Source organism: Pyrus communis, chromosome 10, assembly GCF_963583255.1.
Source record: "Pyrus communis chromosome 10, drPyrComm1.1, whole genome shotgun sequence".
Taxonomy (NCBI): Eukaryota; Viridiplantae; Streptophyta; class Magnoliopsida; order Rosales; family Rosaceae; genus Pyrus; species Pyrus communis.
The window spans coordinates 11,096,929-11,117,946 of record NC_084812.1 but is presented as its reverse complement, the minus strand read 5'-3'; the positions used below and the strand labels follow the sequence as shown (position 1 = coordinate 11,117,946).

The 21,018-nt window shown below is 35.7% G+C and overlaps 3 protein-coding genes across 4 annotated transcripts; 2 read left to right on the top strand and 1 right to left on the bottom strand.

Moving 5' to 3' along the window:
- The first annotated feature begins 1,281 nt into the window (after positions 1-1,281).
- On the top strand, positions 1,282-8,855 carry LOC137747252 (histone-lysine N-methyltransferase CLF-like). The gene is made up of 17 exons (XM_068487326.1): positions 1,282-1,550; positions 2,191-2,295; positions 2,400-2,719; positions 3,552-3,713; positions 4,292-4,376; positions 4,548-4,703; positions 4,788-4,835; positions 4,911-4,982; positions 5,080-5,789; positions 6,277-6,412; positions 6,526-6,749; positions 6,951-7,082; positions 7,678-7,768; positions 7,945-7,992; positions 8,068-8,196; positions 8,282-8,359; positions 8,439-8,855. The coding sequence occupies exons 1-17, from the start codon at positions 1,488-1,490 to the stop codon at positions 8,628-8,630; spliced, it is 2,751 nt and encodes a 916-aa protein (XP_068343427.1). The 5' UTR covers positions 1,282-1,487; the 3' UTR covers positions 8,631-8,855.
- Positions 8,856-12,472: 3,617 nt separating this feature from the next.
- Positions 12,473-15,412, top strand: LOC137746985 (PI-PLC X domain-containing protein At5g67130-like). Of its 2 annotated transcripts, XM_068486987.1 has the most exons (9): positions 12,473-12,741; positions 12,825-12,947; positions 13,090-13,227; positions 13,447-13,545; positions 13,647-13,950; positions 14,030-14,250; positions 14,338-14,424; positions 14,697-14,797; positions 14,883-15,412. In XM_068486987.1, the coding sequence occupies exons 1-9, from the start codon at positions 12,619-12,621 to the stop codon at positions 14,887-14,889; spliced, it is 1,203 nt and encodes a 400-aa protein (XP_068343088.1). In that variant the 5' UTR covers positions 12,473-12,618; the 3' UTR covers positions 14,890-15,412. The 2 variants fall into 2 exon arrangements, with proteins under 2 accessions (XP_068343088.1, XP_068343087.1); XM_068486986.1 differs by having other exon boundaries at positions 14,697-15,412.
- A 580-nt stretch (positions 15,413-15,992) lies between these two features.
- LOC137748338 (F-box protein At5g67140-like) lies at positions 15,993-18,520 on the bottom strand. The gene is made up of 5 exons (XM_068488480.1): positions 18,300-18,520; positions 18,020-18,166; positions 16,718-16,853; positions 16,524-16,622; positions 15,993-16,425 (listed from the first exon to the last, which is right to left on the bottom strand). The coding sequence occupies exons 1-5, from the start codon at positions 18,386-18,388 to the stop codon at positions 16,216-16,218; spliced, it is 681 nt and encodes a 226-aa protein (XP_068344581.1). The 5' UTR covers positions 18,389-18,520; the 3' UTR covers positions 15,993-16,215.
- Positions 18,521-21,018: the final 2,498 nt, after the last annotated feature.

Here is a 21,018-nt window from a genome sequence, read left to right as displayed (position 1 = left end):
TGATAGAATTACGGTTAATGTAATTATCAAATACAAGTGATTATATACTATGTTCCTTCCCTCTCCACCATTTTTTTGGAAGACTACCAATTCTTTTCAATAGAGAAAATTCACTACTTGAATGCATATCAAGAAAATAATGCCCAAGTTGATTTTTTTTTAAAATATAATAAGAACAGTAACTCCTTTTTGAGGCGTTTTATCAAACAGTTGAAGAGCACATATAAATGATAAATCTAAGTATGTGGGGTGTATTCAAAGTTCAAACAGTTGAAAAGTATGTGAGATGTATTAAAAAAAATTTTATTTGAAAAAACAAATGTGGGGTTTATTAATTATGTGAGGTGTATTCAATAATGTGTGAGATGTTAATATAATAAGCCATAAAATATTGAAATTGAAATGTAATTAAACTCAATTAAACTGAAAATGGCTCGAGTTAGAGCATCTTAATCAAAAAACTTAGAGCTCTTTTGGATGTGCTTTTAAAATGATTAAAAGCACTTTAGAGAAAATGTTTTTTTGTTCCAAAAACACTTAAAGTCCTTTCAGCAAGAAGCATCGGTTTTGTGCTTCTTTCAGGAAGCACTTTAAGTGATTTTTCAGAATTTACTTGCATTTTTACTAATGATTGGTTCCAAAAACATTTTCACTAAGAGTGCTTTCAGTCATTTTAAAAGCACATTCAAACGAGCTCTTAAAAGTTTAATAAAAAGGGAACTTTAACGAAAAGCTTCCGGTGCTGTTCATTTTAACAAAGAACTCTTTTGGACGTGCTTTTAAAATGATTGAAAGCACTTTAGAGAAAATGTTTTTTGATTCCAAAAACACTTAAAATACTTTCTGCAAGAAACATCAGTTATGTGCTTCTTCTAGGAAACACTTTAAGTGCTTTTCCAGAATTTACTTGTATTTTTACTAATGATTAGTTCCAAAAACATTTTCACTAAAAGTACATTCCGTCAATTTAAAAACACATCAAAATGAGCTCTTAAAAGCTTAATAAAAAGGAAACTTTAACGAAAAGCTTCCGGTATTGTTCACTTTAACGAAAAACCACATTTTTATACTAAAAAATCAATCTTAATACTATTCACTTTATCCTTTATTTTATTTTTATCGTTAAAACTCAGGTTTCAATCTTTTTCTTTAATTTTCTTTAATAAAAAACTAAAAAAGCATAAATGTTCTGTTAAAAACGTCTGGACACGATGGCATCTAATTCTAATTTCCACTTTTTGTTTTTATAAAATAAATAAATGAAATTACGTCTCCGTTAAAACGGCCAAAAATCCTCCGCCGGTCCCTCCCACATTGAGACCTGATTAGCGTTTCAAGCCCGACCCGCCAAATTCCTCTGTCCCAAACCCTACCGTACCGTACACTTCCCCAGTCTTACGCAGGAGTGCCTCTGTACGAATCGGATCCGATCCGGTCCAAAATTGCGTTCCCGGCCCGAATAACCTCCCCCAGCTTCGCCGCCAACAATGGCGTCGAAGGCTTCGCCTTCAGCTTCCGCCAATAGATCGGAGCTTCACGAGGACCCTCCGGTATAATCCTTCGGCTCTCCTGCTCGATCTCTTTCTCTCTGTAAATCAATGAAAACTCTGCTTAAATTATGCCATTAACGGAAGCTCTTGTATTGTGTTTAATCTGGTCAATGTGCGTGCCTACATATATATATATATTTGTTTTTTATATTTATATACATTCAATATGCATGTAATATAAGTGCATATATGTAGGAATTTTATCAATGTGGGTTGATTTGGAGAGATATGTAGCAGCATTGTTTATTTGGCTTCTGCTTCATTAGATTTGAAGTGCCAATTTCGATGATGCTATATATGTTTCGGTTAATTTACCGTGTAATTTCAACGAATGGCTTTCAACTTAGGAATGGTACTGCAGCATTTGCAAAAATTGTTTCGCTGTCCGACGGTTCTGGACGTAGTTTTATTTTTTCCTGCTTAGCTTGCATTTTAAAAAGTTATTGCAATAGAAAGATCGGATATAGCTTTTTGTGCTCAAATTGTTGATAGAGAGTGCTACCCGCTCTTGAAACCACTTTGTTCTGTGTTCATTCAACTCCAGCTTGACTTCTACCTGCTTATTTATTCTACTTTTTGTCTGGGTATTTTATGATGTAGGGTTATAAGTTGGATCACACTTAACATCTAGTTTGTGCAGATGACGAGATCGCAAGAAAACATGGATGTAACCGGGAAGGAGATTTCATTGCTCATAGAAAATCTAAAGAAGCAAGTTGTTTTTAACCGGGCTACTTCTATAAAGGTGCATCTTCATGGATCTTATAGCGATCCTTGTATTGATACCAGAAAGTAATAGAACTACATCAGGTTTTTGTTCTCATAATACTAAGTATTTTCTCATTGCAGAAAAGAATGGAGGTAAACAAGCAGAAGTTGGCTGGTGTCACCAACGACATGTATAAATTGTCAACGGAAAGAGGAAGTAGTAGGTTAACTGATGCTAGTAGAAGTGTAGATCTATTGACAAAGAGGCAAAAAGATGCATTTGCCTTGCAAAATGGAATTGAATTGAGCAATGGGAGCAACGATAGCTCTCAAGAAGATGGTCATGGGTCCACGGCAGTTCTACTAGAATCTAATGTAGCAGTCAAGAGTTCTGTTCGTCCTATCAAGCTTCCGGAAGTTAAAAGACTACCCCCTTATACCACATGGATATTTTTGGACAGGTTTAGCCTACACATGGTCTATTCTTTTCACGACCCATATACTTCAGCTTCAATTATATTCTTGCGTTGCATATCACCATCACATGCTCCAAGGTCCTTGTTCGCTTGTGTGAAGGGGAATATGTTTTACATTCTGGAACACCAAAAAGATTAAATTTATAAGTTGATGAATGAAATTTGAGGTCCTTCTACAGAACGTCAGCTAGTTGCAAGTATATTGTATAGTTTAATCTATGTTCATGGAAAGAAATTGAAAAGAGATTGAAATAGTACAAAGGGAATCAGTCTCATTTGTCATACTCTTTTTGTAGTTCCAAACTAATATTGTATGTACATTTTATTGAATAGCAGTGACTGGTTGAAATAGATTTAATATTCCGGACAAGAGAAAACTTTTGCTATTATGTCTTCAACCTTTTGCTATAAGCAAGATAAGATTCGTTGTATTTATTGGTTTCTTTTTCCTCTTATTCTCCCATGTTTCCAATTAGATCATGCAATTTTTAGAGATCATTTCATCATTAAAATCCATCAATTACTGTTTCAAATATATATCGTTTTTCACTTTGTTCGTTTGACTTTTGTGTCATCTTGTATTGCGCTATTAATTGGATTTGGTAACATGTAGTTACTGAGTTCTACTGTTCATTGGATTTGGCCTCTTTTAGTTGATGATTTACATTGTTTTTCAACAATGTGAAACTCATGTCATATAATCCGTCTGTCTTTTTTTTTTTTGATTTTTCCCCGTTTCTATTCATTTGTGCCTATTTGTGATATCATTGTTTTTTTTTTTTTTTTTTTTTTTTTTTTTTTTTGATATGTGGTACAGAAACCAAAGAATGACAGAAGATCAGTCAGTGGTAGGTCGAAGAAGAATTTATTATGATCAAAATGGAGGTGAAGCGCTTATATGTAGTGATAGTGAGGAGGAAGCAGTTGATGAAGAAGAGGAAAAAAGGGTTTTTGTTGAATCTGAAGACTTTATACTTCGGTTGGTATAACCATGTGTACTAATGTGATAAACTATGATTTATTTCCCTTTGTGTGCAGGCCTAATATGGTGTAGGTACATATATAAGTTATCAACATCTAATCCTAGAATATTTTGTCTTAGCCAATAATACCACTTCAAGTGGCTTTCACTGACCTAATTTATGGTTATAGTCCTTAGCTTTAGCGGAAGAGTTAAATTTGTTTAGTGCCTGTCACTCTCTCTCTGGGATGGACACAGTTTTATAATAGCTCGGTCAATTTTGAACGTACAACATTGTAAGGGAGAAAAAACCGAAGTCCATTTTGTACTGGGTACAGTTGAGTTAATTGAATTATTATTTTATTTCTTTTCATTATTCGGAAACTATATAAATGTGAACTGAACTGGCCTTTATATTCAGTCCTCTATTGCAATAATATTAGTCCAAGACCTAAGTTCTCATCTTGACATAATAATTTCAGTTTGATATATTTTCCTTAAACATATGTTGAATCTCAATTTTGAAATTGTATGTGCTTGTTTACTGTATGAAAAGTGAACTAATTGTTTTATGGACGTTTCATTGAATTTACCAGCTCGGCTATAAAAGAAGTTGGCTTCTCTGATCCAATGCTGGAGTCATTAGCACAATATTTCTCTAGAAGTCCATCTGAAGTCAAGGTATGGAAGTTTCATTTTTCTATTTTGCAGGAATGCTTGCCATTCTGCCATGCTTGTTTCCAATTTATAACATGATAAAAACCAGTCAGTGTAAGCTTTGGTCCAGCCGTTTCCCATTTGCTTTGTGCTGGCTTTACAGAGATATGAAACTCCATCAAACATCTTATACAGGCAAGATATGATACTCTCTTAAAGGAAAAGGAGGCTTTGGGGGGTTGTAAGAATAGGGATACTGAAGACATTTCACAAATTGGGAATTCTTTTCTTGATAAAGATCTGGATGCAGCTCTTGATTCATTTGACAACCTATTTTGTCGTCGCTGCCTAGTAAGTATTCTTTTTCTACTTTCAATTGCATGTTTGTTGGGTTATCATTTCTAACTCCGATCTGCGGTTGTTTCTTTTTGGCAGGTATTTGATTGCAGATTACATGGATGTTCACAGGATCTTGTCTTTCCTGTAAGTAATTTTTTAATAGCTGTCTGACCGTGACACCGGACTTTTATATCCTGTGCTGATAAAATTTATTGTCAGATTGAGAAACAACCTCTGTGGAGACCCCCAGATGACGAAAAAGTATCATGCGGTCCGAATTGCTATAGATCAGTATGTGTCGTGCACGTGATTACTGTGATGTGTAGCTGGGAATTGTGTAAAGAAATGGCAAAAAATGATTATGTGGTTTCAAATTGTCTCATTTTAGGTACTGAAGTCTGAAAGAATTGCTAGAGTGAGCAACGGTGATCCTGAAGAAAAAAATGCCACGTCAATGGATGGTGCTAGTGCTCAAATATCAACCAGAAAGAAATCTTCTAGAAAGAAGTCAAAGTCTGGACAAAGTGAAAGTGCTTCATCAAATGCAAAAAACATCTCGGAAAGCAGTGATTCAGAGAATGGATCCAGGCAGGGTAGTGATAAAAATCATCCATCGCCCAAAAAGACTAAGCTAGCTGGAAGAAGTGGAATTCGTAAGAGGAACAGCAAGAGAGTTGCAGAACGTGTTGTAGTTTGCATGCAGAAGAGGCAGAAGAAAATGGTGGTTTCTGATTCCGATTCCATTGTTAATGTTGGTCTTTGTTCAAGTGATATGAAGTTTAGATCTAATTCATCCAAAGATAATGAAGACACTAGTTCTTCTTCACAAAAGAATCTGAAATCTTCTACCAGTGGAGGGTTTAGGAGGAAGGAATCACCTGCCAAGGGCAGTAATACAGTTGTTCAGGGTGAATCTCTTGATGGTGCATTGGATGAGATGATTGCTGATCCACCTGCCACAAGTAGTGATGACAATTTGAGGAGAGAAGAATGTGTTGATGAAAACATATATAAACAAGAATTAAGTGATGATAAAACATGGAAAACCATTGAGAAGGGCCTTTTTGAGAAAGGCAGAGAGATATTTGGCAGCAACAGGTCAGTGCATGTAATGTGTTTTCTTTAGTTGATTTCTTCTCTGTTGTGTATGTAATTAGTTAATGGTACTGATGTTGGGTATTAGTTAGATACATGTAAACTTATCTGCACAAAGAGCAGCAACCTAGACACACAATGCCACCCCCTCCTCCTCAAAATAAAATAAGTAATGAAAAGAAAAGAGTTCACGAGTATGTCTTAATTTTTTGTTTTGATGTGGGTATGCCTTGACCTTGTAATGTTTAGCATCCTATAGTTTTGTAATCAATCTACTGTATCATCAAGGGAAGTTCCTAAGGTGGATACAGAAAAATTTGGTTAAGAACATCCATTCTTGAAATATAAGGTGCAACTGTGCCAGTGGTAGAGAGTTTCCTTTTGATTTTAATTGCATCTATATGTCTGGATAGCCCATTGGATTTATTAATTACTTAATGTACTTTTTCTTGTTTCCATCTTATAATGGGTTTCACAACTTTCATCGCAGCTGCTTAATAGCAAGGAACCTTTTAAATGGTATGAAAACGTGTTGGGAAGTGTTTCAGTATATGAATTACTCAGAGAGTAAGATGTCCTGCCAAGCAGGTGATGCTGCAAACTCCCTTGTTGAAGGGTATTCCAAGGTTGACTTTAATGGATTTATAGTCCCTTTTTTTTATAGGTTTGTCTACTTATGACAGAACCCTCTCTGCCCAAACAAGTGATTCTATTTTGTCTATGTTGAAACGAACTTTAGGGTAATAATGAAGCTAGAAGAAGATCAAAATTTTTACGTAGAAGGGGTAGAGTTCGTCGTTTGAAGTATACTTGGAAATCTGCTGCTTACCATTCAATCAGGAAACGAATTACTGAGAGAAAAGATCAGCCTTGCAGGCAGTATAATCCATGTACTTGCCAAACAGCTTGTGGAAAGCAGTGTTCTTGTCTACAAAATGGGACTTGTTGCGAGAAGTACTGCGGGTGAGCTTTTCTTTTTCCTGATAATGATATTTCTGAAAAAGGACAGATAACTCAATGGCTTTTGTAAAATTTTCTCTTGCTCTACAGCTGACCTCATTGATTTGGCTTCATAGATTTAATTATTTCTTTAGTTCATGTCCATCAAATTTTGGCCTTTCCAATGATAATTCCAAACTTATCTGCTCAAACTTATTTGTCTAGGTGTCCAAAGACTTGCAAGAATAGATTTAGAGGCTGTCATTGTGCTAAAAGTCAATGCCGAAGCCGTCAGTGTCCTTGTTTTGCTGCAGACAGGGAATGCGATCCGGATGTTTGTAGGAATTGCTGGGTCAGGTGCGCTTATAACTTTTCGTATTACTTAGTGATGTGTTTGGAGCCTGGACTATGACGCATGGCATTATCGATGTGCTTCAGACAGCTCATGCCTCGTTGTGATCGGATTTATAACTTTTAGTTTTGAGCACATTCAACTTTAACCGTTTTTATTTGCAATGCTGAAATTAGTAACACATTTAAATTTTCTATGCCTAATCTATGGCTCTGTATGTCTACACCATTTTCACATTTTTGAATCGGATAGGCATAATTAAGTGGTAGCAAACTCAATTAATCCCGTAAAGATTTTCCACCATTCTGGTGATTGCGTGAACAATGCTCATTTTCTACCGTATGAATTCGTTTCTGAAGTTTACAGTTTGATCAAACAGGTTGAAATTCATCTAATTAGTCAGAATGGCGTGGCATTTTATGCTATAAGTATGTGCAGGGTTTGGACAATATAACTTATCGTAGGCTTATGTATATGGAATATATGAAGGTAGGAGCAGTAGGTGCTGTGTGACTAAGAAATAAATTCATACAAATGTGGGCTGCATTTTTTTCTCTGTTAAACTTTCAACATACGGACCTGTCAAATTTCATTTTTCAGTTGCGGTGACGGTACCCTCGGGGTTCCAAGCCAAAGAGGTGACAATTATGAGTGTAGAAATATGAAGCTTCTTCTGAAACAACAGCAAAGGGTAATCACACACCTCTTTACTGTTTCATTTCTTTTTCTTTCCTTCTATAGATGCATGGTCAAAATCTAGCACATTATGTGAAAAATTTACTTCACGGGTTGTTGAAGTTGCAGAAGGAATACTCAAATGATTGAAATCCTATCGTAATGACTGCTTTTATCCTAATTTATCTTCAGGTCTTACTTGGAAGATCTGACATATCTGGCTGGGGTGCGTTCTTGAAGGTAGTGTTCCATTTTAATGATATCTTGTGTGTGCTTTTCCTTTTGCGCTGGCTTATTTTCCTTGCCACCCTTCAGAATAGTGTCCCCAAACACGAATACCTTGGTGAGTATACTGGGGAGTTGATCTCACATCGCGAAGCAGATAAACGTGGAAAAATATATGACCGTGAAAATTCATCATTTCTCTTCAATCTGAACGATCAGGCATGTATATCAACACCTTTTGATTCCACGTCATATCTAACCTCCTATTGTTCAACGGCATGAAATAAGCATTTGTCTTGTGCAGTTTGTCCTTGATGCTTATCGAAAGGGTGATAAATTGAAGTTTGCCAACCATTCTCCAGATCCAAATTGCTATGCGAAGGTACCCTTTTGACATCTTTTCTCGTTCTTTTTTCCCTCTAAAAACATTTTGGATATGACAATAAACCCGTCCATGGCAGGTCATTATGGTTGCGGGAGATCACAGGGTGGGCATATTTGCCAAGGAACGAATTGCTGCAGGAGAGGAACTTTTCTATGATTACCGTTATGAGCCTGACAGAGCTCCTGCTTGGGCGCGGAAGCCTGAGGCATCCGGGTCAAAAAAGGACGATGGAGCTCCTTCAAGTGGTCGTGCGAAGAAGCTTGCTTAATCGGAAGATTAATTTGAATCAGTTGATTTACGATTCTTTCTTTGGCCATTCTTTTAGAGGTAGAGAAGATGCATCATTTTCATTGACCACAGATGTATTCGTGATCATTTTGTTGGAGAGAGAGGCCATTGCCTTCTCAAAACAGAAAAATTGAATTACATTTTCTAACAATTCATGGTTATTCCAAAAGCTAATTTTATTTAAATGGCTTGATCTTATTATTTAAAACATAGATGTATATGTCACCGAATACATTGACTAGAATGATGAAGAACTTGTTTGGAAATGCTTCTGCTAAATTATTAGAAGCACGATAAGAACTTACTACATAAAATGGCACTTAGAAGTGGAGGTATCAGGTGCTACTTCGGGAATTACAAAAAAATGCTTATATGTTCCTTTGGGATTGGTTTGGTAATGCTTTGCTTTGAAAAAAAAACTGTTTTTGCTGTGTTGTGAGAATAAACTTATTTTTGCTGCTTCACGTTTTCAGCTTATTTTCACTCATAACTTTGAAAATAAACTATTTTTAAGTGTTTATCAAACATTTTTTTGAGCTTAATTTTTTTTTATACCTATTTTTTATAAAAGCATCTCAATACCAAACCAGTACTTAATATTGGTGACTAGGGGAGGGGAAAGTTTCAAATTTGGGATATATGGGTAGAATAAACTATGAAATAGAGAGATATTCTGAGATTCATACTCGTACTTTGAAATTTAATAAAGAATTTCGTCTTTCTATACGTTAACAAATCGCTTCCGAGAAATATAGTTTGAACACATGCCATAAGTCTCACGTTTTAAAAAATGCTATACTTATAGAATGTGGTTGATCTAGAATGGGATAATATAATCGCGTTTATATACACCCAATAATAATACTTGGGGTTCTATAGTATAGGTTCACTTCTTTCACATTGATCTCAAAAATAGAATTTGCCTCTTTTCAATTTGGCCAATACTATTACAATTTGTAGACATTAATAGGAAAATGTGGTTGAATAGTCCTTGATGATATGAGTAACTATTATAATCAATAGATAAGCTTTATTTCATTTCAATACCCATTTCTTGGTATTGTGATCACTAGAAATGTAACATCTGATTCAGTGTATTGCACTTGATATAGTAAGATGCATACTTCACTAAAATATGGTACTTCCGGACCAAGTATCGATTCACAGAATCCTATTAAAGGATAGATCATCTTTCTTAGTGTCCAAATATTGGTTAATCATTTGAGTATTTTACTCATGATTTACAATTAACATGGTTCTTTAATACCATAAGAATTTGATGGATAAGAATTACGTTGGCATATTGCTCGATCTGCTATAATCTATATAAGCTCTTCAAGATTCCAATCTAATATCAAATCTTGTAAAAGATTTAGTATGTTGCAAGAATATCATAATTAAAGCATCTCTATTTCTTTTTTTGTCAAACACGATCAAAATATTTTTTTTTAGTTGTCAGAAAACACTCTTAGCCATTTCGAAGGCAACCCCAAATAAACTCTAATATAATTAATAAGCGATTTGGCTATATGTAAAAGCTTTTAACCATTTTAAAAGCAACATCAAATAGCACACATAAATGCATTGGCTAGAGTGAATATGATTCTTCTGTACACCCAATTTTGAATTTTTCTCTATAAATTATAAAAACACCATTCTTCATAAAAGAGTTTGAATTTCCTCTCTATAGTTTAAAATATATCAAATAAATAAAGTATCCTTTTTTTTGTTTACAACAATTGGATAATTTATACTAAATTCACAGAGATGAGAACTCGAACAAGAAACCTTAAATGTATGAACAAACGCTCTTAACTAACTGACCTACAAATCACTTGCAATAAAATATCCTCCTAAAAAGTAATAGCATTGTCAAACAGGCTACATGCCCAAAACTTGTATAATACAACCACCATGCTGCATTTCTTGACAAACCATCCTAACCACATTGCATTATTGAGCTTAGAATTATGTTTCTTGTTAGTAAGTATGAACTACACACAAGCCTACAAACGAAATTGCGTGACGACATACGCAGATAATCCCACACTGAGTGTCCTGTTTTATGAGAATTTCTTTAGTGTGTCTATAACACGAAAATATATCATATATTATTATACAAGTGACTTTACGACGTACAGGCTCGTGTTGCTATTTGAGAAATCTCTCCTGCTCTGCGGTTGATGTCGCTGACCGGACGCAAAACCTACCCCCTACCCCACCATGTGAGAGGCACTAAAATGTAACTTCGCAATGTCATCATGGGGGGAGGAAAGTCCAAAAGCTTTTAAAAAGACATATGATATTCATATAATGTTTTTATACTACATTTTTATATCATCTTAGGTGGTATCTGATGTGGATAGTTACATCATTGAAAAATTTGTAAAATCTAAAGAAAGATTGGAGAAAGATTCTTCGTATACCACAATCATCATTTAATTAACTAGTTTTTTGTAATTATTAGTTTATTAAATAATAAACTAAATTTAAAAATCTGATTAATTCAAATAATGTGGTTGTTCACATCAAATGCCATCTAAAATGATATGAAAATGTGGTATAAAAATATGGTATAAATAACATTACTCTTTTAAAAGACAAACAGCCACAGACATAACTAAAGGAAAATGTAAACGCATACTTTATATACTCACTTTATAATTCATTATTTTTTAAATTTGATATCTTATCTTTTTATTCTTTTAATTTTTTATTACAATCCATTTTATTGTCCGACAGAACAAAATAAAAAATTAGTGTGTATAATATCAATTATATGACAAATTAATTTAGGCTTGTTGCAAGGCCAATATAACCATTTTGTATAAAGATCAGTTTCTAGAGTGTGTTTTTAAAGATTGCAGAAGCATAAGAAGCTTAATTATCTATATTATTCATTAATAAACTCTTTTTTGTCTAACAAAAAATCGAGAACAAATATAATGGTATTCTTTCATGCATAATTGAAAGAAAATAGGATTGAGGGACGGTCTAAGATTTGCTAGACGTAAAGGGATTCAAAACAATCTTATTATTTGTGCGGTTCAAGGAAGTTGGGAGGTCCTTGAAACCTTAAATCCATAATTGAGAATATTCGTGGCGGATGTGTTCTCACCATTGTTTAACCCCACTTTGGGAATCAATGTCTTCCCTCTCCAGCTGCCCCCAATTTTGATTGCTTGGGCCGTGGTTGGAGTAGAGGATTTTTCCTTTATTTGAAGTTTTTTTTTTTGAAAAAACAAAATTGAAAGAAAATATTTAAAAAAAACCATGAACATAAAAGTAATTTAGCCGAACAAAAGTTTTATTGTTTTTTTTCTTTCACCCACGTGTTATCAAAATAAATAAAAAAGATAAAAAAATTCCCCTCGTTCAAAAATAACTTTACCAACTTTTTTTTCCCTTCATCTTTATAACTTCTCCAACATCTCTATTACTGGTAAATAATAATAAGCACCGGTTGTTCATTGTGTGGCTTAACTAAACTCAACTTCTTAGTGTTAAAAATATCGATGTACTAAAATAATAATAATAATAAACACCGAATTTGTGAGTATGTAACAGTAGCCAACTAACTAAACCATCAACGGGAGAAAAAAAAAAAAAGACGAAAATGTTATTTTTATCATCTATTTGTATTATTATTTAATATTATTTTTCTAATAAAGATAAAACTCAAATGTGTCGATAATCCATCTGTATGAGAAAATAATATAAACAATTGTACAAATAGACAGATATAGAAACTTGGCACTACCATAAAAAAAGAAAACGAAAACTAAAGGCTTTTTTGTTAGTCAGAAAAACGCAAAGGTGAAAAAGCCCGCGTTTCACACCCAAAAACTTGTCACCCTCCCCTCTCTACAATAAAAGTTCTCTTTCTTTTGCTTTCTCTCCGAAACTTGTCACTCCCTCTCTCTCTGGGCGGTGGATTTCTGGAGCTTTCTGCAGAACCACAAGCTACCATGCCACCGTGCTCGGCGGAACGCGGCGGCGTATCCAGAGCCTCGTCAACTGTCGTCCTCTTCCTGCTACTCTTCTCAGTCCTGGCCACCAGTTCCACTGCTTGCTCCAACGGCAATTGCCAGGTTTCTGTCTTTTCTCCCCGCAAAGATCTGCACAATCTCACATTTTCTCTCGGAATTTCAGCTGAAGCGTTGATATTTTACAGGTTCTAGATGCTTGTGCGGCGGCGACGGACTGCGGGCCGGGTCTTTATTGTGGTAACTGCCCTGCTTCCGGTAAGAATCAGCCCGTTTGCACCAGAGGCCAAGCAATCGTACCCACTTCAATTGTGAGCATTTTCGACTTAAAATTTGTAAATTTTTTATGGGTTTGTATATTTTGAGCTAAATTCAAGAAATTTATGTCTGCCCATTTTTGGTTTTTGTGAATTTGATGATGGGTTTGTGCTGTTTTTTGGAATGGTGTTTTAGATTAATGGGTTGCCATTCAACAAGTACACATGGTTGGCGACTCATAATTCTTTCAGCATCGTTGATGCACCGCCCGTGGCTGGTGTTCAAAGACTCACATTATACAACCAAGAGGACACTGTTACTAACCAGTTGAGAGTATGTGCCCTTGCTTTTAAGTTTTAACTTTGCTGTTTTCGGTATATTCTTTATAACGAAAAAAATGAAAGGATCAAGTCACTAGAACATATACGTTTGGAATGTCATTCATTTCTTTAGCTTTTTTTATTCGAATTCAAAATTATAATGAAACTGTCTGCTTGTTTTATTCATTAATTATTCGTTTATGAGTATTAACTTATGCCATATTGTTTTTAGAATGGAGTGAGAGGGCTGATGTTGGATATGTACGATTTTGAGAATGATATCTGGCTTTGTCATTCCTTTAAGGGGCAATGTTTCAACTTCACTGCATTTGTAATCTCTCTTCCCTCTTATCAATATATGACTTATTATGTGAATTTTATGGTTATAGTTTTGCGAGGTTGTTTATGATGTGTCCATTGGATTTTTCTCAGCAACCTGCAATTAACACTTTGACGGAAGTGGAAACATTTTTAAGTCAGAACCCGACAGAGATTGTGACCATTATAATTGAGGACTACGTGAAAACTCCAAAAGGGTTAACGACATTGTTTACCAATGCTGGGTTAAATAAGTATTGGTTTCCTGTAGCGAAAATGCCAAGAAAGGGTGAAGATTGGCCCACTGTTACTGAAATGGTGCAAGAGAATCATCGGCTTCTTGTTTTTACGTCTGATGCTTCAAAGGAAGCACAGGAAGGAGTAGCTTACCAGTGGAAATACATGGTGGAAAACGAAGGTACTTATAAATGATATATCATTGCATCTTCAAATTATATTTGAATTTTATAGTTAATAGCCTGTTTATTGGGTTTCAGCTGGAGATCCTGGGGTAAAACCAGGCTCATGCCCGAAGAGAAAAGAATCAAAGCCTCTGAATTCAAAAAGTGCATCTCTTTTCTTTCAAAATTATTTCCCAACATATCCTGTTGAAGCTGAAGCTTGCGAAGAGCATTCAACTCCACTGGAGCAGATGGTCAGTACCTGTTATAAAGCTGCAGGGGTGATGCCAAATTTTTTGGCGGTCAACTTTTACATGGTATGAAAATTTTAGCTAGGGAGAAGCACATACTAAAACATCATCCAACTAGGAATTTTAACTAAGCATAAAATGATATCAATGCAGAGGAGTGATGGAGGAGGTGTGTTTGATGCTGTTGATAGAATGAATGGTCCAGTGCTTTGCGGGTGTAGTACTGTCAGTGCCTGCCAGGTTTGTTTGTATAACTTGTTTCCACATTCATTTTGTTATTTATGAACTTCTTTATTGCTTTTTATGATCCAAATCGGTGGTTAAAAGCTCGTGGCATGAGTCCTACTTTGTCCAACCTTAGCAATAATCCAAAAGCTCACCAAATATTCAAACATTTCCGATCTGTCTAAAACTTTAGGGTACTTCTACTGATTTACCCATACCCTTGTGATGACACGCCAATTTTCGTAGTAAGGAAAACTGTAAACCACTCTACTGTTTGATTTTCGCAGGCTGGAGCACCTTCTGGATCTTGCAAGAATATTTCTGTACCAACTAGAAGTCCATTGACCAACAATGCAGGAAGCTTTACTGGCTCTGTTCAGTTTTCAAGGTCTGCTTCAACAGTCTATTCTCCAAATCGCTTGGTTGTCTTCTTGTTTTATCTTCCGTTGATGGTATTTTGGCTATGACTGCAGCTTCTAAATACTAGGATAGGTCATTAGTGAGTTACTTCTGGCAGTTCTTCTATGTAATATACTAAAATTTAGAGTGACAACCGTTACACCCTGCCTAGTTGAGTGGAAGGTCAAGGAGTCATTCTGTGGTTCTAGAGTAATGACACGTGATTGTAAGGCAAAGTCTTTTATAATTATATTGGGACAAGGATTATGGAGTTGCAGAGGCATCGGAAGTAGATAGTTACGACGAAGGACCAAGAATGTACCACGAATCAGTTCAGGTATGTAGCACTCTTCCTTATATGGCTGGTTCTCAGCCGTTGCAATGGATGTTGACAATCCTATAGTTTCGTCTTTTAACGTAAGAGCTCAGTACATATATCACATAACAGATCTCGACTTCATTTCTCTTTGTTACATATGGTTGGTCAGTACTATGAAAGCATATGGTTTTTCAAGACGTCACTTGGGGTTGAATGACATGCCTCCTTTTGGTTGATTAAACATTTTGACAATAAATTGGGTCCATCTTTTTATGGTCTGATTTGCGTATGTTGTAAGGAAAATTGCAATACAAAATTGGTCTAAGGAGGCCTTTTGTACGGAAATGATTTAGGGTGATGATGCTATTCACACATTTTTACCGCTCATACACTTCGTTTCTGGTTGTTGGATGGAATGAATTGAAGACCAATAGATAATAATTAACAAAACTGTGTGAGAGGTAAAAGAATGTGTGAATACTGAATAGCCCTATCCTTGGTTTATACACATATTTTACTTTATACGCATTTTTTTTTAGCCATTAGATTGTGAACAAATGGAAGGAGAATCAAAGTGCTAGAATTAAAAAGGGAGCGTAGAAAGTGACAAATATGGGAGATTACCTCTTGTAATCGGAGACGCCACGGGGCAAGTATGTAACAGACAAATAGCATACTATTTAAACACATTATAATCATCTATGCCATCTGTAACGTCATTGGAACTATGCATTGGTTTCAAGAGAATCTCAAGAACAGTGCATGAATCACTCTTCTATTTTAACCACACAATAGTCAACTTAATCTGACTTGGAAATCTCTTTTGAGTTTTAAATCACTTCGACCTTTATTCACACCTTGCACAAAAGAATATAGGTGGCTGTAATTCAGTGAATTATATACGGAACAAGAGTATTGAGCTGATAATTTAACCTCAACCTCCCACGTCGAGGGCGTTGAGCTGCACAACGAAAAATACATACAGCAATGTCGAAAGAACTTGTATGAATGGTCGGCTTATACATCGGGAAACATAGAAGCATCAACATTTAATGGCAATGTAGAAAGAACTTATATTAACAGGCGGCTTATGCGATGGGCAACATCGAAGCGTCCACATTTAACGACAGTCCTCTGGGTTTTATCTTTAGTGCCGGACTGATAGTAAGCAAAGCAATGAAGCAGTCTACAGGAACTCTCGTCCCCCATACATTGATGGATTCAAGCTTGCGGCAACAGTTTACTAGAACAAAGAGGCCGTTCTCGGTTACATGACGGCAGCTCCACAGGATGATAGTCTGGAATAAACAAAGGAGAGGAACAAACAGAGGTGAAATGCACTTGAACAAAATTGGGGTAATGAAACCTTGTGTCGTAATTTCCATGAACAAGTTACCTTCAAATGCGGACAGCTATGAGCAATGGCATATAACGAGTCATCTGTGATAAATGTGCCACCGATATTCAGGTGGTGCAAGGAATTAGCTCTTGATATCTGTTGGAAAGGAACGCCAAACTGAGAAAGTTAAACAATAACTCACGTAAATGAAAGCAGTAAATCAAACATACGACATTTGCTTGTACACGTACCAGTTGAACAACACCTTTATCTGTGATCCCTGTGATGCCCCATAGCGATATGGATGTTAAGTTGCTGATACACTTTGCCATAGATATTCTGTACAATCCAGTGTCGGTTATCTGGCAACCCCAGCGACGCCTTGAACTGAGGAAACAAGAAGATAAATCAAGAACTATATCATGAAAGAACCAAAGTGTTACATCTCAAAAGAACTATATCATGAAAGAACCAAAGTGGTACATCTCAAAAGAACTAAATCATGAAATTCAAATGCTGAGACTATGACGGTATTTAGGTATCCCTCCTACGAGCTTTAACTATGCTGTTATGCATGAAACCAGACTATTCCAAATCGAATACTTACAGCAATTAGATGCACATCTAATGAAAAGACAAAGGAAAAAGCATAGACATTGGTGAATTCCAAGTTTATCTATTAATAAACCTGGATACAAACAGAACGACTTCTTCTTTTGTGTCGCTAAACCAGGTACTAAGTACAGAATCATGGGTTAGTAGTACTCAATAGTGATACCAACCCAAAAAATTTCTGCCAAATGCCAACGAAAACCAACAGATAAGAACACTTCTAACTCGGATAACTTTTCCAAAGTACAACCTAATCGTTACAGACTTACTTTGTACTGAATGCGAAAATACACTCTAACACAAAACATAACCAAGCACAAAAACTTGGAGGTAAGTTATTTGGGTAATCTTGAAAAATGACACTCAAAATTGGGCACGAAATCGTGAACTTCAACCTAAGCCTTTCGTGTTCTTGTTAGATTAGGAAGCTCTACACTTACAACCAAGTTCAGAGCCTAATATCTCTTCTTCTTATTAGATTGTATCTCAATTTCTGAGTACTTGCAGAGCTATATTTCACAACCAAAAAAATTCACCAAAAAACAGAAATTTAAAAAGAAAAACTAACGAAAAGTTCAAAAAAAATTTAGTTTTAATGAAAAATGACAATTAAAGGTATAGTGAATAGTACTAAAGAAAAGTAAAAAAATATTTTTCGTTAAAAATGATTAGTAACGGAAGTGTTTCGTTAAAACTCCCAATTTAAAACCTACAAAATAATTCAAGAAACAATGTACATAACCCTATCCATAAAACTTTAACTTGTAATTAGACTAATTAATCACTTAACTCTCTAAAAATCAACAAAATTATAGAAAATACCACCAAAGGTTAAAATTTTGAAACTTTTGCTCTGAATATTCCCTCAGACATTTAAAATTAAACAGAAATTCCTTAAAAACAAATAAATAATTTAGTAAGTAAGAGAGTAGATAATATACATGTCGAGCTCTTTGAGGCTGTAAGCAGAGCGGAGCAAACGGGCGGTGGAGTCATCGTCCATCTTCCAACCAGCAAAGCTCAAACTCTCCCTCCGCCCCAAAGACTGCTTCACCGCCTGTTTCCATTTCCGGCAAACACCGCTTGCCCTTCACAGAATTCACAACCACCACACAAATTAAAAAACAAAAAATAACAACAACCCAGAAAATATAAACCACCAAAATTACAGAAGAAAATAAAAAAGGAAAATTAAGTCGGAAAAAGAAATCAAAAACTTACTGGGCTAAATCAGTGAAGGAGGTGATGAGAACAAATATATGAGCCAAGAGGTCTATTGGCAAGCGATCAATCTCCGCCTCTCCCTCCATCCCACCAAGTTCTTCCACCCCACGAAATAGTTCTTTGGTTCGTAAAGATTTCTCAGGAACTCAAGTTTTGTGGTACCTTGAAACTTGAAAAGTCGTAGACGTAAAAATGGAGAAAATATAAAATAAATGGAAAGCCGGACAGGATGTGATCATGTTTCCGTCATTTTTGCTAAATAATCAATTAATTGAAAAAAATAAATGAGCACAGTAAGTGACATTTTATTATGGTGATGAAAATGAGTTGAGTTTTGTATGATTTTTTGGATTCGAACCCCATCGTTAATTAATCTAACATCTAATATAATAAAATCAATTGTTTGATCCCTCAAAAAAAAAAAGTACATCTTTATAATTATGGACTTGCAACGCACACGTGATTTCTATGTGAAATAATTCATCTTTATAATTAAAATGATCTGAATTTGTAAATATTTCTATTGTATAATTCAATTTTATTTTCAAATAACATATATCTTTACTAAAAGATAAATTGAACACCTTTTTCTATTTCTCAATAATTAAAAATATTAGCGTTGGTCTATTCTTGCATATTCCTTTTCCTTTTGGTGGGGCATGTTCTTTTGGAATCCGGCTTACTATTTATTTTCTCCGCTTTGCGTGTACATTTTTTCTTGATACAACCGTTTAACGTATAGATTGTATGTTTGAAAAAGTCTCTTTGCGTTTTGTTGTCTATGAATCCGATTCAATACATTAAGTGTTATAATATGAATTTTGAATATTTGAAAATAAATTCAGCCTCTTGTAATATAATACTTGGCATACCAAAGGTGTTTCAGACACATTGAAAAATTTCTCGACCATGTCCATGCATTTTGTTGTTGTACTTTTCGTGCATTCATCGTCAATTGTTGCAGATTCTTAGTGTAGCATCCTATTCAACCCACTATGTTTCATCTTGGCTTCTTATTTAGTTTTTGGAGAAATTTTTTAATGTGCCTGAATCGGTACACCATGGGTACAACTGGTTGGAATTTTTTTTGTTCAAATATTCAATTATTGGTATTATGACACTTGGTGCACCGGACCGTGTTCTGGACATACTGAAAGATCTCTCTAATTTTTTATTGGGTAAATTACACTTTACCACCTCAAGTTTGGTGTCGATTTCAATTTCTTACAACATCTTTAAAACATTTCAATTTCATACCTCAAATACTATTTTATTTCAATATAATACATCTGTTACATTTTTCATCTATTGATCCGTTAAGAGATGACGTGGATGTCACATTTGTGCCACGTGCCTGCTAAGTTTGCACCACATCGCAAAAAAAATAATTTTTTAATTAAAAAAAAAAGAAAAAAAAAAGAACAGAAAACGCAGAACGCCTCCCCCACCTCCCCCGTAACCCCTCCCCACCCCTCTTCTCCCTCCCGAGCCTCCCAACCATCTCCCTCTCCTCCACTATCTTCACCTCCCCTCCAATCCAAAAACCCACCCCATCCCACCCCACCCCACCTTCCCCAAGCCCTTCTATTTTCAACCGAGCCGCCTCAGGTGTCGGGTCACCGAGCCATCGTCAACAACCTTTGACACTTGCTTCTTCCTTGAAAACAATGGCAACGGGAGGACGATCAGCTCCGGTGGCACCACGAACGACGATCCGACGTACACGTCAGTTTTACCACCCACCGGAGACCTTAGATCCACAATCCCCACCTGCTTCTGCACCATTTCTGGGTTGGGCCGGAGCCTTTCGGTCCCAGTGGCAACCAAGCCACCCTTTTCATTCATCTTCGAGTCCAAAGACTCTCCGCACCTCAAGATTACGACTTTCTGCATCTTGAAACCTTGACGTTCATCATTGGAGCTGGATCTCTTCGCAACCACCGCTGGCAGTGGCTGCGCCTCGATTCTCCTTTATTCATATTGCACCGCCGACTTTCTAGATCTAGGGTTAGAAACATAATTCTGGTTAGCAATAGGGTTCCCATAGTAGCTCGGGGAAGGTAGGGGTGGGGTGGGTTTTTTGGATGGGAGGGGAGCTGAAGAGAGTGGAGGAGAGGGAGGTGGTTGGGAGGGAGAAGAGGGGTGGGGAGGGGTTCTGGGTTTTCAGTTTATTTTTTTTTTAAATTTATTTATTATAAATTAAAAAATTATTATTATTGCCACGTGGTACAAATTTGGCAGCCACGTGGCACAAATATAGTAGACACGTCAGCTCTTAACTGATCAATGGATGAAAAATATAACGGATGTATTATATTGAAATAAAATAGTGCTTAAGGTATGAAATTGAAATGTTTTAAAGATATCGTAAGAAATTAAAATCGACCCTAAACTTGAGGTGGTAAAGTGTAATTTATCCTTTTTTATTAGATAAACTCATGATGCCTTGAACCCCAAACTAGGTAACAAGCTTGTAAACTCTATTCCAAGCTTGATGAGCTTGTTTAAGGTCATATTGTGATTTATGAAGTTTGCAGACAAAATTGGGTGGATGGTTAGGACTTATACAACCTGGTGGTTGTTCGGTATACACTTCCTTCTTAAGAACACCATGCAAAAAAAAAATATATATATATATATATATTAAACATCTAACTGCCTAAGAGACCATTTGAATTGAGTTGCTATAGCAAGAATCAACCTAATTGTTGTTGGT